The 18,313-nt window shown below is 37.7% G+C and overlaps 1 protein-coding gene across 1 annotated transcript; it reads left to right on the top strand.

The window, feature by feature from the left end:
• Positions 1-208: 208 nt before the first annotated feature.
• Positions 209-18,221, top strand: otoa (otoancorin). The gene is made up of 30 exons (XM_084384764.1): positions 209-275; positions 1,711-1,801; positions 1,944-2,047; positions 3,103-3,124; positions 3,545-3,581; positions 3,690-3,831; positions 4,161-4,229; positions 5,138-5,328; positions 5,461-5,624; positions 5,803-5,883; positions 6,281-6,393; positions 6,555-6,697; positions 7,753-7,861; positions 7,954-8,178; positions 8,270-8,431; positions 10,101-10,241; positions 10,324-10,379; positions 10,534-10,654; positions 10,733-10,851; positions 11,011-11,146; positions 11,807-12,000; positions 12,710-12,800; positions 13,039-13,204; positions 13,337-13,521; positions 13,745-13,897; positions 14,505-14,647; positions 15,881-16,017; positions 16,123-16,220; positions 16,777-16,984; positions 17,639-18,221. The coding sequence occupies exons 2-30, from the start codon at positions 1,744-1,746 to the stop codon at positions 17,716-17,718; spliced, it is 3,648 nt and encodes a 1,215-aa protein (XP_084240890.1). The 5' UTR covers positions 209-275; positions 1,711-1,743; the 3' UTR covers positions 17,719-18,221.
• The last annotated feature ends 92 nt before the right edge of the window (positions 18,222-18,313 follow it).

Here is an 18,313-nt window from a genome sequence, read left to right as displayed (position 1 = left end):
GTGGCTTTATTAGTGGATGATTATTCAAAATAATCACACTTTTAAGTTATTTACAAATGGCCAGATGATGGAAAATCAAATCTGGACCCCACAAATTCGCAAATGCAATTTCATAGCTGCCACACCATAGATAGTCTTCAAAATTCAGGGGTGGGAGGGGTTGAGAGGACATGAGAGTGGAAAATCATGTTGTAATGAATCTAGTGTGCACCTGTGCTGCAGACTGTCAGCTTCATTTAAACTTGTGTGTCAAGATCTCAAGATCATCTCTCACAGTGAGTACCTCCATCACAGTTTTAGCCTATAATCTTCAACGTCCTGGTTACCAATTTATTGCTTTAGCTTATTTCTTTTAGTAATTAAATAATTATAATGATTGAATAATTAAATCACTAGTTTTAAATTTATATTGGTGATGCCCATGTTCACTGAAATTTAAATCGATTTTGTTTGTTTTTTAAGTAAAGCTTGTGAAGGACTCATTTCAGAATCAGATAAATATGCATTGTCAGATATTTAGTACATTTGTTAAAATGTCTACTTCTGTAAAGATGATTGTACATTTGTACATTGTACTATTTTTACTTGCTCTAACACCCCCCAAAAATAACTCTGTTTGTGTAACCTAATGTAGTCAGGATGATTCTGTTATATCAAATAATATTTTTGGATGAATTAATTCCCGTTAATTTACATGTAACCACATGAAGTGCACTTTTATGGAACTTTGCAACCCTTTTTTAACTGCAATGTTTTATTAAGGTTTAAGAATTAAGGAAGGGGTATTTAATAGACACAAACCCTTTTTAAAGAGCAATCTTTGAGAGAAAACATAACAGAAGGAAAATGTATGAAAAGACATGTAGTAATTTAAATGGTTCATTTACTATGAGGCAGACTAAAAAAGCGGGCTCAGTTCATTAATTGAAAATATTCTTTGGAGCAACATAATGCTCGAGGGCCAAAACAAATAAGCTTTTTAAATGAAAGGAAACCCAATCATCGGTAAAATTGTACTGATTTGCCTTGTCGTATAGCTGGGTCAGAAGTAAAGGCTGTTTTTCTCAAGCTGTATTCCAGTGAGAGTGATCTCACACTGGCAGTATCCTAGCGCTCATCCCAAATCCTCACAGGTAGATGTGAGAACGATACATGCAGTACCTGAGAGTCAGTTGGCATGCCTACAAAAACCATAGTGACACTGGAACATATATCCAAGTTTATGTGAGAACAACATATAGCCTACAACAGGGATGCTTTAAAACAGGACGAGACTGGTATGGTTCTGTTTTTTTGCGTTAAAATGATAAAATAATTACATCATCTCCATTTAATGCAACGTTAATATTCCCAGTGACTTTCTATCCTATTATTTGTATTTTATTGCTATTCAAATATCATGCCTATGCATTACATAAATTATTTGACCATCTACAGTTTAATTTTTGTTCTTGCATGTTTAAATAACACAAGCTATGCAAACATTAGTGCAACTGAATGGAACTGTTTTGCGTGTAATCAGATATGTATGTCTGGATTGTCTACATGTGATTCACCTACGTCCGATGACATTACAGATAATAAAGCTGTCACTGATATCTAGAGACAGTATATGCAGAAGAGCATTACCCAATATGATTATTATGTCCGTGTGCGTTCATTGCAATGCGATGAATTAATTGAAATCTTCTAAATTAATATTGTCTATAGAGCCAAATCTGGAGAAAGAGAACGGGGAACAACATGATGGGGTTTTATAGAGAGGGTTTGGTCCTCTCTCTTCTCATCCAATGGGCGACAGGTAAACTAGCTGAATAGTATCACACTTTTTAAATTGAATAATTTAAATCTAAAATAGAGTTTTGTGAAGCTTGTTGGAGTACAACGAGCAACAAAACGTGATTAATTTCATCATAAATGTTCTGTTTTGTTATTCTATACAGTAATGTCCCAGGATGTGATGGGACCAGTGATGCCTGATCGTAACCAGTCAACAGTAGACTTTCCCAAACTACCGGCAGACTTCAGGGAAATGGCCAAGAAATTGGTAACTTAGTACCACAAGATCATTGGTTGCATCTCATACTGAAAACACTATAGTAGGGTAAATAGGTGTTTCCTCAACTAGGCACTACTGAAACACTATTTTCTGAACCAGAAATTACATTTTTCGGAATAAAATCACTGACTGTTTGTCTTGATGAGGCTAATTTAATTGCTAGCATATTATACGTCCTTAACGGACACAATTAAATAATCTTTTTTTAAAAATTTTGCACAATTTAACAAAGTTACAGCTTGATTAGAAAAGATGCCCTGCCCAATACAATAATCTCTTTACTGTGACTGTATGGTGAGGCAAGGAGAGAAGATGAGAATGTATGTAGCCTTTACTTTTATTAACTGAAATAATAAGGATAAACAGGAATCAAACAGGAGAAGGCAAAAACACAAGTATTTAACAAGCGAAACATAAAGACAATACTTAACTGAGAGCTGAGGAAACTGAGGGCATTCAATACAAAGGTAAATAAGTATTTAAACAAGACACAGGTGATGATAATTATAGAAACAAATTAGAAACAGGAACCAAGAGAACAAAGGAAACAGGAACTAAACACAGTAAATAAGAACATTCACTCTAACAGGAACAGGAACAGGAACAGGAACAACAAAAAAAACTACAACAACAACACAGAACCTGAGATTCACAAGCGATAGTTACCTTTGTTTCCATCACATGACTTGTTACATGAATCTTTACTTCAGTCATGCTCTTAACAGTCTTGTTTTGAATTAAAGATCATTTAAAAATATTTGGATTACGTAAAAATTGAATGAATTGTTTTTTTTACACTGTGTTTGGATTATCTTCATTTAAATTTATATATTTTAATGATGGATTTTCATGTTTAAATATTTAATGTCTGGGTCTGATAAGGGGAAAAAATCCTGTGATGAAATTGAAATTGTTCACGAGTCATTAACCAACAATACATATTTGTGTGTGTGTGTAAGTCTTATTCAGAAGAACAAATTGCACTTTCCACTTACATTGTTTCATAATTTAATAATTATGTTTTATTTTTATTTTTTTGACAGATGATCACATGCTTCAAGAAAGGTACAATGTCAGAAGGCATACAGCCACATTTGCCATTATCTCTTAGTTTGAACACATTTGGCCTTACATAATCATGGTATAAAAATGATTTATGTGTTGCACCTGCATGTACTTAATAAAATAAATTATGTAGAGAGCTATATTACATAAACCATATGCAAATGCAAGTGCCCAAGGAAATCTGTATAGGACATATTTGCATAAAGTTCCATTTGAGGTCTCCCACGCCATGAACAAAATGTATTAATCTAGACATCATAATCTACTAATCTTTCATCATAAATCCAATTTGATATTTTGAAGTCAGATTGCAATTAAAGTTTCTCAAATGTTTTTCCCTTTGTTTCCAGTCATAAAGAGAGAGTGTTTCTCTGTCATGAAGTGTGTCTTTTGTTAAATGATGTGGTTGTTTTGTTTTAGGTTACCATGTGCCTGTGATGAACAATTCGCTGAACAGGTAGACTGCCACTGAACTGATGATATATTGCCAGGTGTATATTTGAATACTAATGATCCCATTTCATTGCATGGAAAACGTCCACATATTTTCCCTTTCATCTGTCAGCTCATATGCACAGACACAAAACCAGATGATGCAGAGCCCCATCTCCATGTTTGTAGAGCTTCTCTCCTCACTCTCTCCATCCTTCTCCATCCCTCGCTCCAATCAGTCCAATGACACGACAGATGAGAAGGGCCCAGTCTGGGTAACTCTCACTATTCCAAACACACTCATATGGTAGCTTTCTAACTAGGGGCTTCCAATTTACTTGTTTTGATGTTAAAGACACTTAGTTACAAGACTAACTCTCACCCAAAGCCTAATCCCAACCCGAGAATAGAACATTTTGTAACTTTAGAAAAGACACTCTGTGAACCATTCATAGGGTTCTTTCATATTTAGGTAAGTGATATAGGGACATTGTTTGCCAAATCTATATGCTTACATACAGATAGATACAGGAAGATACCCATATATCTTTATTCTACCTTTATTTTATGTTCATCCTGATGGGAAATCTACAAATAAAATCAGGACATTGCTGAGAAGATGCAGAATTGCACCAACATGGGCCATATGATTGAGCTCATGAGAAACACTACGGTTAGTGCTATAATATAATATAATATAATATAATGTAAGACCAAATATATTTAGAGTTAATTAAGTTGATCTTTAAAGGGATTCTCCACTTTTTTTGGAAATAGGCTAATTTTACAACTCCCCCAGAGTTAAACAGTTGAGTTTTACCGTTTTCGAATCCATTCAGCCGATCTCCGGGTCTGGCGGTACCACTTTTAGCATAGCTTAGCATAGATCACTGACAAGACCATTAGCATCTCTCTCAAAAAAATGACCAAAGAATTTTGATATTTTTCCTATTTAAAACTTGACTCTTCTGTAGTTACATCGTGTACTAAGACACGCATCTCACGCATCGCCTGAAAATAGGTCTAATAGGTTAGACAAACTTAGTCCCGGTCACATTGGAAGTTACCGAGCTGGGGACTATTTTCAGGCGCTGCGTCATATCATTACGCCTGCTGGACTCATCGTACGGCAGCAAAGTTTCTTGATTATTACACAGGAATGAGAGTATAGTTCCTAGCCATATCAGCCTAGAAAATCGCAACTTTTCATTTTCCGTCGGTCTTAGTACACCATGTAACTACAGAAGAGTCAAGGTTTAAATAGGAAAAATATTGAAATTCTTTGGTCATTTTTTTGAGAGAGATGCTAATGGTCTTGTCCGATTCAATGATCTATGCTAAGCTATGCTAAAAGTGGTACCGTCAGACCCGGAGTTCGGCTGAATGGATTCGAAAACGGTAAAACTCAACTGTTTAACTCTGGGGGAGTTGTAAAATGAGCCTATTTCCAAAAAAAGTGGAGTATCCCTTTAAGTTTGGTAACTCTTATCTATGTGGCAGTGTCTCATATTTGTTGCCTTCTTTGGAGGCAAAAGGACTAACATACCTTCTCTACCTTCTTTTTTACATTTGCACACTCAGGAGAGCCCTCGTTGTTTAATGCGGGCATTCGTGGCTCCTCTTTCCTGGTTGGCCATTATGCAGAATGGAACATCCCTCAACAAAGAGGATCTAACAAAGCTTTTATGGGCGGCTAAACCTTTCTTAGAAACAATGCCTCCATCTAGCTTTGTTCTGCCAGCATTTTCACAAAGCTCTCACCTGACTGAAATGTAAGTTTATTCCTTTTTATTAGACTCAGGTGACTGAATTTATGGCATACCTTTACCTCAATCTATAATTTTGATGCAAAATGTTGTTTCCCTGTTTGTGTCTCTCATCTCACCTCCCTCATTATGCTCAAGGATGAAGGTGTTTAGTGAGATGTTCAGCGTTCTGTCTGAGGAGCAGAGGAATGAGATTATAGGGTGGGTCAAAGAAAGAGTTGCACAAAATGAATTTAACTGCAGTCTGAAAGCACCTGCCTCCAGCATCCTGCCTTCTAAACCACTGGAAAAACCTACCATGAGTAAGTTTTGAGTAACCTATAAGCTTTTATCAAAACAGATTTGAATCATTATAAATGTGATGTGATGTGATTGAAGTAATGTTATGTAATGTACTGTAATACAATATAATTTTATATAATATTAATATATGGTTAATCTAAGACACAAATAATCTGTTCAACAATTCTCTTACTAAAGTAGCAAATGGCTCATCAGTCAATGGGGTGTCTATGATGAGCAAACCTGGTGCTGAAGCGACTGACCATCATGCAATGAATGGTAAATTGGAGAAAAGTGGATGAAAGAACTGAAAACTGGTAAACTGTTGTTGAAGAGGTAGAGAGGAACATTGGGAAAGAAAATATAGCAAATACAGAGACAGAAAAGCGTGTGGTGGAAAGATAAGAGAGTGATATGGAGAACTGCAATGATACAGTGGATCATAAACAGAAGAGTGGAAAACACCAAAGATAAACAATACAGATATATGAAGAGAGGAGAATTATTAATTATATTAAAATTGTTATATATTTGATTATTTTTAATATTATCGAGTTATTTTGTTTATTTCTTTATTTGTTTGCATTCTTTTTTTACTTAGAGAGTGCTTTGCAAGCAATCATTCAACGTTTGTCTGTCTGTCTCTTTTTCTTTGTTATTTTATCTTCAACTGCAGTCCGTACATGTCCTCCTGGACTTCTCTGGCTGAAGGCTAGGATGTTGGCAATGATGGGGCCTTTCCTATCCCGGCTGCCTTTTGAAGAAGTAAAGACCATCCCTAAAGAAGAGGTCCGTATCTGTGACATGACATGCAAACCAATATCATAACTCTTATATGTATTGTTCCATGGTATTTGTGTCTCAGAGCCAGCCATACTAACATAATCTAAATCCAAAACTACCTATAACTCATCAAATTCAATAACTATGATAATCTTTCTCTTTCTCAGCTATGTGAGTTTTTCAGGTCTCCAGATTTCTCTCCATCTTTTCATAATGTTATTGGCATACAGCCCGCCCTGGGCCGGACACTTTTTCAACGCTTGAAACAAGAGTGTTCCAGCAGTGACAATTTCACTCAAAACTTGGACAGGTTAGGATCTGCATCATGAGTGTGTGTTAAGTGAATGTCTTTGGTAAATGATATTCGAGTTAACACAAGTGATACACTGATTCTTCTGGAAGCCATTGCAGCTCCATGGTAAAAATAAAAAAGTAACCGTGTGATTAAAAACTCCAAAGTTTAAAATAAGAAATAAAGTCTTATTGTGAGACAGTCACACTGTGAGAAATAAAGTTGCAATAACAAGAGATATTTAGTTGCACTGCAATACAGAAAGTCCCATTGTGACATTAAGTCACAATAACAAGAAAAAAGTTTAAATTTGTTATAAAAAATTATAAAATGGATAAAATATAAGTCACAATTATGAGAAACAAAGTTGTAGTTTCAAAATATAAAGCCACATTGTGAAATGTGAAATGAAGTTGCAATTACCAAAATAAAGTCACATTGTGAGATATAAAGTCACATTTGTAATAAACATAGTCACAATTGTGAGACATAGTCACTGGCCACTTTATTAGGTACACCTTACTAGTACTGGGTTGGACCCCCCCTTTGCCTTTAGAACTTCCTTAATTCTTTATAACATAGATTCAAGAAGGTGCTGGAAACATTCCTCAGAAATTCTGGTACATATTGATATGATAGCACATCCTTGATGTGAATCTGACTTAAAATTTACTTAAAATCTCCTTTCTTCCCCATTCTGATGCTCAGTTTGAACTTCAGCAGATCGTTTTTTTTACCATGTCTACATGCCTAAATGCACTGGGCTGCTTCCATGTGATTGGCTGATTAGATATTTGTGTGAGCAAGCGGTCGAACAGGTGTACCCAATAAAGTGGCTGGAGAATGTAAAGTCCCATATGAAATATAAAGTGAGATATAAATTCCCACTGTGAAATAAAATGTTGCAATTGTTTAAAACAAAGTTGTAAAATATAAAGTCACATTGTGAGATATCAAGTCGCAATTATGTTTTTCGTTTTTTTTTAGCCCATGGATTGTCCCTTACTCTATATGGAAGAACATCTTCAAAACATATTCAATCCTGTTTCATCAACTTCTTTCTGTTTTCACAGATTGGGCTCTCTGGCTTGTTTTTTTGATGGCGCAATGTCTCTGAATCTGAACCTTAGTAGAAAACTGCTGTCTCAGATTGATGCCTGTAAAAACTCAGAAATAGACAAGGTCAGAACTGCCACTTTACTGAATCATTGCTGCTCCTAAATATTTGTAGCGTAACTGTAATCTTATTGTCATTCCACTCAACCCTCCCTCAGGTGAAGAGGCAGTTAGTACAGACCATTCTGGAGAAAGATGATGGTTTGTCTTCCTCTCCTGAGATGCTCCAGTCTCTGGGATCCTCTGTGTCTGTTCTCCCACTCTCCAGGCTGTCCCGCTTCACCCCTGAGGACCTGAACAACATCTTCAGCAGCTTGAGCCAGGCCAAATGGAGCCCAACTCAAGCTAAAACTCTGGCTCAGAAACTGTTAGAAGCTACTAAGGTTTGATTTGTCTGCTCAGTTTATACGATCTGTTTTCTGTTTCTTGATTCACCCATTTATTGTTTTCACAAGGATGTTTTTTTTTTTGTAGAATATAAGTAGTGAGAGGCTGCTGTCTCTGGGTTCGATGGTGAGAGGGGTGGCCAGTGCCGTCCTCAAGAATGTGAAGGCAAAAGGTCTGCTGGGAAATGAAGCCCTGGAAACTATGAGTGAGAAGATGTCCTCCCTACAGAGAGCAACATTGCTGGATGCGGTAAGAATCAGATGAGTTTGTTCAGAAAGAGATGGAAAAGATATGGAGAAAGAAACTCTTATTACGGCTTTTCACACTCCACTTAACCCCAGGTTATCCTCATTCTACACACTGCTTTTTATCCCAGGTAAAAAGTCTGCTTGAGTCTTCATGTAAACATATCACGTTCAGCGTTCGGCCAATCAGTGACACTGACACCACAAATATGCTGTTAGGGGGTAACAGTTTAGGAACCCAAGGACCAGATGTTTGAAAGAAGACCCGGAGTCAGAATTATAATAAATTGAAGAAAAGTTTTACTGAAGATAGTTTTCAGTTTCATCAGCAGAAGTCAGCTTCAAGACTCACACAGGAGTTCGTAGGCCGCTCCGCTTACAGTTACAAAGATCACAGTAGTTATACCCTTCACCAAGGTCTAAGCTACGTCATTGCTTACAGGTTGAATGATTCTGATTGGCTAAGAAATTGATAAACATAGTAATTTTCCACACATATACAGATAGACTGAAGCATATCTCCATAGATTATGCAGCTGACACTCGGACCCTGAAGTCAAGCACGTTGTGACCTTCCAATTCTCAGATTTGGATTTCTGGGCGCCAGCCTGTCCCGAACAACAACTCAGTCAATCTCCAATAATGCCAGTGGTTCCTTAACCTGTAACCAAGAAGACTAACACACACACCGACACACAGCTTTTCCAAGGTTGGATTTGGCTAGGCTCTAACTAGAAACAGGAGAGTCCTCTCAAAACATCAAGATAATGCGTTCTTTCTCTCAAGGAGAGCAACACTTTAGTCTAACTGGAAAGTAAGGATTTAACAAAGAGATGGTCCCTTAAACTATTGGCTTCAATGACCCCTATGTGTTTTAACATGTTGAAGACCTTTCTCAAACACAAAACAGTTCCCTATTTCATTTCTTGAAGCTGGGCTAAATGAGCAAGCACTGTTACTGCATTCAAATATCAAATACAGACATTAGAGAATACATGAAAAGAACATTTCAGTAATCACACTGGTAACTTCTATAACAAAGTAAAATCTCCAGAGAAGTTATTCAACTCATTTGATATTTAGAAGGAAAAATATTGATTAATACCTTGATTATAATCACTCATTACATATACATTGAAGCAGCAGTGGATTCCAATCCACCCCCTTCAATGCAAATAAGAACATTAAACCAGATGTAGCAATGTTAAAGGTTCAGGGAAGAAGGAGGCGGGAACCAGCAAATGTTCAACACAAACTTTAATCATAAAATAAACAAACACCAAAATGAAAGTAACACAAAGCAACAACATAAAGTCCCAGGCTTGGTCCTCTCTCGCCCTTTACTGTCGCCACTACTTGTTTTATCCTTCCGGACCTCCTCCATGAGACTCGAGGCCATTCACGGCACCGTCCTCACTCCATTCCCACGGAGAAAGGAACCGTGTGAAAAGACATCTTAGGAATACCCAGGTTTAATTGTTGACCCCAGGTAAATTATGGGTAATGTGAAAAGTGAAGGAAAATAACACAGGATTCTGTTTAATCCGGGATTTAGAATGACCCTATTGTTTGCAAATTGCAAGTGACCACAAAAGTATTAATGAAAGTTGTTATGGCTCTTCCTTGAGTTTTTTTCTCTTTCTCTCTCTCTCTTTGTTTTGTCAACTCCTCAGTTCCGCCGTGATGTGAACACATCTGAACTGGTGAAAGGCTTGCCAGATTCTCTCCTCTCTTCTCTGTCTCTGTCCACGCTGGAGAAGGCCGACCTCAGCTCGGTGGACCAGCTCCAGGGACGCGGCTGGACTCCTGCTCAAGTACACAAACTAAACAGCCACATAAAAATCCAAATCTATTACAATTCCATAATTTTTCTCAATTTTTTTCCTCTCTGTGTAGTCGGCTTTCCTTTTGAAGAAGATTTTGGGTAATAAGATCAACCTTAGCGAATTACGGTAAGATCCCGCTTTATGAAACTGGCATTGTATATAAAAATAAATCCCTCTTATTTTTTAATTGGTCTTTTATAAAACACACATTTAATAATAAAAATGTATGTTGTCCACATAAGAAGCAGTATCTTGATCAAGCTCACGGTGTTTTCAACAGAAAGCTGGGTCAGGCTGTACAAGGTGTCACATGTGAAATGATTGGAAAAATCAATCGAACTGATGCTTTGGAAATGGCACAGACGCTTAACAAATCCAGCGCGTGGCTCTCCAGGGTTCAGGTAAACATCACACATTCTTTCATCAGCTCTGCCACTTTTCCATGATCAAATCTATAAAAAACTGATTCTCATTCTCAGATTCGCTGTGCAGCTCAAAAACTTTTTGCAAGTCTGGAGGAACAGAGACCAGGATATTTCAGTGACATTAAAAACTCTGAGCTGCAGGCCATCCCAGCTCTGCTACTCATCCATCTACCGTAAGAACAAAACAGCGCTATTTAACATAAAATTACATTTAAATTCTTACTAATTATTCAATTTATACTAAGTTGAAATCATATGCTAAGACAGGCGGGATATTCTTTTTCTTTCATTTTCCCCTCTCACACGTATCCATGCTGTCATGACACGTTCAGAGTGGAGAAGATTCAAAACCTGTCAGATGCTGTGTGTCCTGCTTTCATGGAGAAGATGACGCAAGTGAACCTGACCTTCCTGCCAAACAGTTCTCCGGCACGCTACGCACTTACCAAAAGAGCCATTGGCTGCCTGGTAATACACGCACACGCTTTTCTTCTCATGTCTAAAAACCCCACATGTTGCTGTTTGCAACCCATTTCACTGCTGTAAAGTGACGCATTTCTGAGTAAAACAGGATATTTAACCAGGAAAAATGTAGGGTGGGACTTATCCATCATGAATTGATTTTATGGTGTGCATTAATACCAGAATTTGACTTAATGTGAGTTTGCTATAAAAAAATAAAATAAAAAAAATGCTAGACTAATACATTCACACAGAATGCATTTTGCATTTCACTGCACTGCTTTTCATGGATTAAAGCAAAAATAAATAAATCTTCTGACTAAAAACTTTGTAATAAGATTTTAGATACCAGTGAAATTTCTCAATTCTCGATTCCAATTTCCGTACCAAAGCAAAAACTATCCTGACTAATATAAAGCTCAAATATTATTAAAGACAAGTAAATTGTCCATAATAAAATAAGATTAACGAATTACAAATAAATGTAACAGAACAAAGATACAAATTAAACAAACAGTTAAGTTTAAGTTTTTCAGGTAGATCAACAGTATTCAGGCATACAGAAATTGAATAATCAAATGTAAGCAAGTAAGTCTTGTATGTAAGTGTTATGTTCCTGACAGGAACTACTGCAGGCAGCCTAATCTGTATCCTGTTTCTGTGCAGAAGGGGAATGTCTCTGTTCTGTCTGCAGCAGAGGTTTTGACTCTAGGCCCTCTGGTGTGTGAGTTAGACCCAGCCTGGATCTCCTCTCTGAACTCTGCGGCTCTGAACTCCACCCTGCAGGCTCTCGCCTCCTGTCAGTATATCCAACAACAGCACAGAGAGCATCTGTTCAGACTGCTCACAGGCACATATGGGTAACAGCATCACACAAACCACAGTGGGGTTCACACAACCCACAATCTCACACATAACCTCAGACCTAAGATCTCACATCCCATTGCTTTTTTATTGTTAAAGAGGCTATGCCTACTGCGGCTTTTTACAAGAGCATTTTAAACATTTGAAAAAATAAATCTTTACATTAAAGCTACACTGTGTAATATTTTAAGTTGATTTTTAGCAAAAAACACTTTGTTTTTTTAAAATTATACATTCTCATTAATGTGCAATCACTTCAACCAACTAATTAAGTATTCTCGTAAATGTATAATCTGCAATTTAGAATACATATGAGCGAGTCGCTCGAATGGCGGAAGCCATGTTGCGCATCCATCTTGAAAATACATTAGCCAAAGAGGGACACACCTGGAAATTCAAGCTTCGCCTTTCGCGTTTTTACACTCAGTGGCACCGTGACGAATGCGAGGGGGAGATTACTCGCGACTGCCGGCAGATTTGAAATAATACGGCCACCGTAGGAGTTAAAACGCCCTCAGAATGGGAGGGGCTAGAAAGTAAAATTCAGTTGGTAGTCATATACAATTTCACCGCTAGATGGGAGAAAATCCTACACAGTGTAGCTTTAAACAACCACCTTTTTCTAGCCTTAAAACATTCAGCTGTGCTGGAATTAGACATTTTGCATTGGTATTAATAATATATTTGTCTTTTCATTTAAACAAGGGATCCTGCTTACTGGTCAGAGGTGGACATGAGGGCACTTGGTCCTCTTTTGTTACTTAATGACACTGCTGTTGAAAAGCTGCCATCCAAAGTAAGAATCTCAGTTATTTATTTTACAGGTGATTTATTTATTTATTCATTTATATACATATAAATGAATTAATAATTGATTCCTTAATTTTATTTTGAATGGCACTTTTAGTCCTCCATACCATAACAGATGTTTTATTTATAACTGGCAGATGTTATTTCAGTTAAACTGACAGTTATTTTTCTCCACAATCTTTTTTTACCAATCCACCCCTCCGTCCTGCTCTTCTGTCCTGCAGAGCTGGCTGAAGTCATATCTGTCAGATCTGATGGATAGTTTGCCCAGTCAGCCTGTGGGTCCTCCTTCAAACGAATTCCGCTCTTGGCTTGATCTCTCTGCTCTTCGCCGCAAACTTTTTGAGCTCAAAACGAGTAGCACATCACAAAATCGCAGGAAGCGTGAAGGTACGTGGGCCAGAAAGTGCATAATATGGTAGAGAAACAATGTCTTTGTGAAACCAGACAGTTACTGATATTGTTCTCAGAGAATAACCAATAGTGGAAATTATTTTATCTTTCTGGCCGTTTCTATCACAGTGAGTTCTACTCTAGAGCCTACACTCATTTATATTGAGGACCTAAAACAGGGGAATGTATACTGGACTCCCACCCAGCTCAGTAAAATGACCACGCAGACTTTTAAAGATGCCGTGCCAACATTAGGAGAGATAAACAACTACAGCACAGAACAACTGGCTGCACTCAAAGCAAAAATTGTGGAGGTACACACTCACTCACTCACTCACTCACTCACTCACTCACTCACTCACTCACTCACTCACTCACTCACTCACTCATTCACTCACTCACTCACACACACTTACTTTAAGGTTGCTAAAGTCTAGAAAAAAATATTACATTGTAATATATGCACAACAACAGAATCTAAAAAACATTTACATCTGGACTGCAGTGGTCAAAGACAATGTCTATTGTTTATTGCAGGCATGGGGCAGTGTGTCCATGTTGAATGAGTCCCAGATTACTCAACTGGGCTGCATCTGCCAGGGTTTCAGTGCTGAAGAGCTGGGCAACCTCAGCATCGCCTCACTGGACACTCTGGAAATGCTGACTGCCTGCAACTTTAACCAGATACAGGTAATACAAACAAGCACACATTCAGTCACCAAACAGCATCTAGAATTTATATTTAAAACGTGGTAAAAATGCTATGAAAGAAGCATATGTATTTATTTATTCACGCTACCATTCAAAAGTTATTAAGAAATTAATATTTGTAATCACTGAGGATGCATTAAACTGATCAAAAGTGATGGTACACATATTTTTCCTTTTCAAATAAATGAACTTGTTCATCAAATAATCATGAACAAAAAATTGTATCACAGTTTCCACAAAAATATTAAGCAGCACATTACTTTTAAACATTGAGTTTAAAAGTAATCAGCATGAAATATGTTTTCTGAAGGATCATGTGACACTGAAGACTGGAGTAATGATGCTGAAAACCAGTTATTTGAAATTGTAATATTTTTATTACTGTATTTTTGATCAAATAAATGCAGCCTTGAAATTTTTTTTTTCAAAAACATTGACAAATCTTACCAACCCTAAACATTTGAATGGTAGAGTATTTATTTATTCATTGGTATTTAGCATAGATTAAATATATACAAAAATGCAAAAACAAAAATATGCAAAGCAGAAAAACAAACATAAATACTGAAAGTGATGGATTCTGCAGAGGACAGCCATCTGGCAGGCTTTTGAAAGGGTGACTGGAGTCAGTGTGCCTGGACTAGGACATCTGGAGATGATGGGACTGGGACAGTTTATCTGTGGTCTACAACCTGCCCAGATTGATCAGCTCAATTCCATCAGCTTTAGGTACTTGAACATTTGTGGCTATATTTTCATTTTCAACTATGTTTATGTAGCCTACTCTGCAGTACAACATAGCTACTGTTAAGCAAATACTGTAAACAGACCTGGGGCCTCATTTATAAACGTTGCGTACGCACAAAAGAAGGCGTACGCTGCTCTCTACGCAATAATTGGTATTTATAAAAAGCAAACTTGACAGGAAAATGTGCGGTCCTTCACGCAAACTCCGACCCAGGCGTACGCACAAAAACGGGTGAAATGAGAAATGGCGACACCGTCGGCAGATGGAAGAAACACGTGAAAGTGTGTGAAATTGTGAAACTGTAGACCGTTGTGTAAAAGAAATGGCAATACTGCCTCTCATAAATAATATGAAGACTTCACAAAGCAAGTCTTACAATTAACAGCCTAACACCCGTTTGATCGATCTGCAGTGTAAAACAAACCAAATCAAACGAAGATTACAACAGAAATGCAAATTAACACATATTTGCAAAAAGAAAAGTGAAATATGTTCTGCAATAATATTGGCATGTTATGCAATTCATCCTCATAACACATCTGTAGCTTGTCAGATGCAATCAAATGGATGGTAATAAAATGCCATGATGCAATCACAATGCGTAATGACGCACAATGGCTGATCTTGCGCTCTTAGAAGATGTGGCAAATGGAAGGATTCGAAGTGAACGCATCTTCAGACAGCAAGAAGACTTTGATGTCCGACCATTTCTTTTTTATTTCGGCCACGGTCCGAGGTTGTGAGGCTGTAGCATTAAAGGCGTCTGCAACCTTCTGCCACTCAAGTGCCTTTTTGGCATTAGTAATGCCCACACTGTGCTCTCCAAACAACGTTTTACTCCTCTTTTCCACCTCGCCAACGATAATTTCTACTTCACATTGAGTGAAGTTACGTTTCTTGGTTTTCCTCTCTGTGTTTGCCATGATTTCGCAATCGATGAATATTAACTTGTGGGCGTTTCACGGACTATTTATGGGCAACTATGGGCGTGACATGAAGCCGCAAAAGCTGCGCTACATTTAGAATTGATTGTGATTTATTAAGGGAAAACTGCGTAGGATGTGCGTGCGCACGGTTTTATAAATCCGAATATTTCTGTGCGTACGCACGTCCTATGTTTCATCCGTACGCCACTTCTGACGCAAATCCTACGCAAAGTTTTATAAAGGAGGCACCTGGTCATTGGGATGTCCTGTGATATGTGTCTTTACCAGGGAGGCAGTAGAGGCGGTGGGCCGTGCTTCTTGTCTTCTGAACGTTAGAGAACGTCTTAAGGAAAAGGCAGTGGCTGCATTTGGAAACCCAGAAACTTGGACTGAAGCTCAAGTTAGTGAAATGGGCAACATCCTTGGTGAGGACAACTACTTTAAGTTTAATATGTAAATAGTTTACATATATATATACAATAATACATTTAAAATGCAAGAACTGCCTTTGTCATTGAATGTCTCTCTAGCTGGTCTAAGCACTGTTGAGCTGGGACGTCTAAATCCATCCGTCTTGCCATTCATTCAGCGGTCCGCCATCCCTCTCATACCCTCGGATCGCTTAGCAGTAAGTTTTCTCTCTTTTTTGCAATCTTATTTTTCTATTTAAATATCAACAGTGTTCAACAATGTTTCTTGAAAATCAATATTGACACAAAGTCGAATCAGCCATAAAGCACTGCAGAAAACAGTGGTGTCATCCAGCTCAATTCAGTTCAGGGTTTAGCTCTCATCCAATAATAATGGGCGAATTCCAATCGGAAGTGAGCATCCCTTTGCCCTACTCATTTTGAGTGAGCAGGGCACTTGAGTGTCATAATGAAGCTGTTTGGAATGTACTTGGCGAAGGGAGCAATGAATGACAATCGCATTTGTCCCTACTATATAATAGTACTAAATAGAACATACTTTTTTAGCGGTTTAGAGTGAGCAATTTTGGAGGCAATCGATAAAATACCCCTTCGCTAACGGACTTGTGGAGGCCCTTCGTGAAGGGATTCAGGTGTTCACATTTGTTTGAAATGCCCCTCAAATGGCATCCCCTTCCCTTAGTGGCCTTCAAGGCTGCAAAAACGCCATTTGGAATTCGCCCCAAAGAAGTTACTGTTATAATTTGTGTTCAGGCAATGTCAGTCAGCCAGTTGAAGGCTTTGGGTCCTGAAAATGCTGCCATGGTCACGGAGGCTCAGCGCGCAGGGCTGAGAGTCGATCAAAAGTCTGCACTGGATGAAGCCGTGGGTCTGAAAACTGCACGTGCTGAAGTGCCCACTGGAAACTCCAGTACAAGCTCCAGTGGATCAGTCCCAGCTGCCCCACTGCCACTAAAAGGAGGCGAGTGACAGGAGGAGGTTTTAACCTGTTTGAAAAACCAACACAACCTCACAGCAATTTGTAACTATTTTACGGTTTGCTCAATTGGTGGCAAATTTGTACAATGTCAATCGTATGTTGACGTACGATCTGTTTAAACCCCAGTGATGGGTAAGGTTAGGGGCGGTCCTTCATAATGATTTTCTTTTAAAAATCATACGAATTCATACGAAATCACCACCTCGTAAAATAGTTACGGTTTCCTGTGAGAATGGGTTGGGAAAACCTGTGCTGGTCATAGTTGTCAAGAATGTACACATTGTGACTCAGTAAAAAATGTAATGCCTAGTTTCACAGACAGGGCTTAGATTAATCCAGGATTAAAGCTTAGTTCAATTAGGACATTTAAGTAGCTTTTATAAACGTGCCTTACTGATGCGCATCTTGAGACAAAACAATGGCGCTGATATATTTTAAGATATATCAGTGCAAGTTCCTTTCAGTTAAAACAGCTCAAACATGCATTTTAGTCTGGGACTAGACTTAAGCCTTGTCTGTGAAACCAGGGGGGGAAATCTTCTAGATAAAGATTACATTTGGATCTTTTAGTTGCGTTTTTATTATAAAAACAATTGTAGTCTTAAATTGACAGATATGTTTCTCTTCCTCCTCCAGGCGCAGCAGTAGAGAGCATGACAGGATGTGTCCTCCTCATGCAGGCCATCGTGCTGATGTTACTTAGATACATTCTCTAGGAAGAAAGGTCAAAGGTCACAGATATAGCATGTGTCAGATGGCAGATTCACATTAAACCAGTAGATTAGTATCTGGCCATTTAAGAATTGCTAGATTTAAAAATGATATTTAAAACGTAGTCACTGAATGCACATTTTAACTTGATAAGGCTGGGGTCTATCCCATTAAATGTATTTTATAGAGAAACTATATTTGATAATACTGCTGTTTAGATCTTTTCACATGCAGATTTATTATTATTCTGTGAGATATTTAATACTGTGAATACTTCATTCAATTGTAGTTTTATCATCAAATCATTTAATTCCATTTAAATGTTTGTATTAGAGGTTGTGTTCTTTGGTAGCATATTTTGATTAATTTATACCCCAACATGAGGTTAATAAATTGAATTGTGGTTTTGTTATCAAAATATTTAATTCCAGTTAAATGTTTGTATTAGAGGTTGTGTTAATTTGAATAATTTATACCCCAACATGAGGTTAATAAAAGTCTTATCTGTAAAGAAAGTAAGTGTGAAATTTGAATACAGTCAAACCAGAGACTTTCACACCCTCAGGTGGTGTAACAGACTCACCGGTTTGCTTCTGATGA

Source organism: Rutilus rutilus (genome assembly GCF_951802725.1).
Source record: "Rutilus rutilus genome assembly, chromosome: 17".
NCBI classification, from domain to species: Eukaryota; Metazoa; Chordata; class Actinopteri; order Cypriniformes; family Leuciscidae; genus Rutilus; species Rutilus rutilus.
This window is presented reverse-complemented; position numbering and strand designations above follow the sequence as displayed.

Bases quoted from the DNA above. Each gene is read 5' to 3' on its own strand.
- otoa (XM_084384764.1), top strand. From the start codon at position 1,744: ATGATGGGGTTTTATAGAGAGGGTTTGGTCCTCTCTCTTCTCATCCAA. The intron at 3,125-3,544 runs GTACAATGTCAG...GTTTTGTTTTAG, and splicing joins GATCACATGCTTCAAGAAAG to GTTACCATGTGCCTGTGATG. The intron at 16,985-17,638 runs GCGAGTGACAGG...TTCCTCCTCCAG, and splicing joins CCCACTGCCACTAAAAGGAG to GCGCAGCAGTAGAGAGCATG.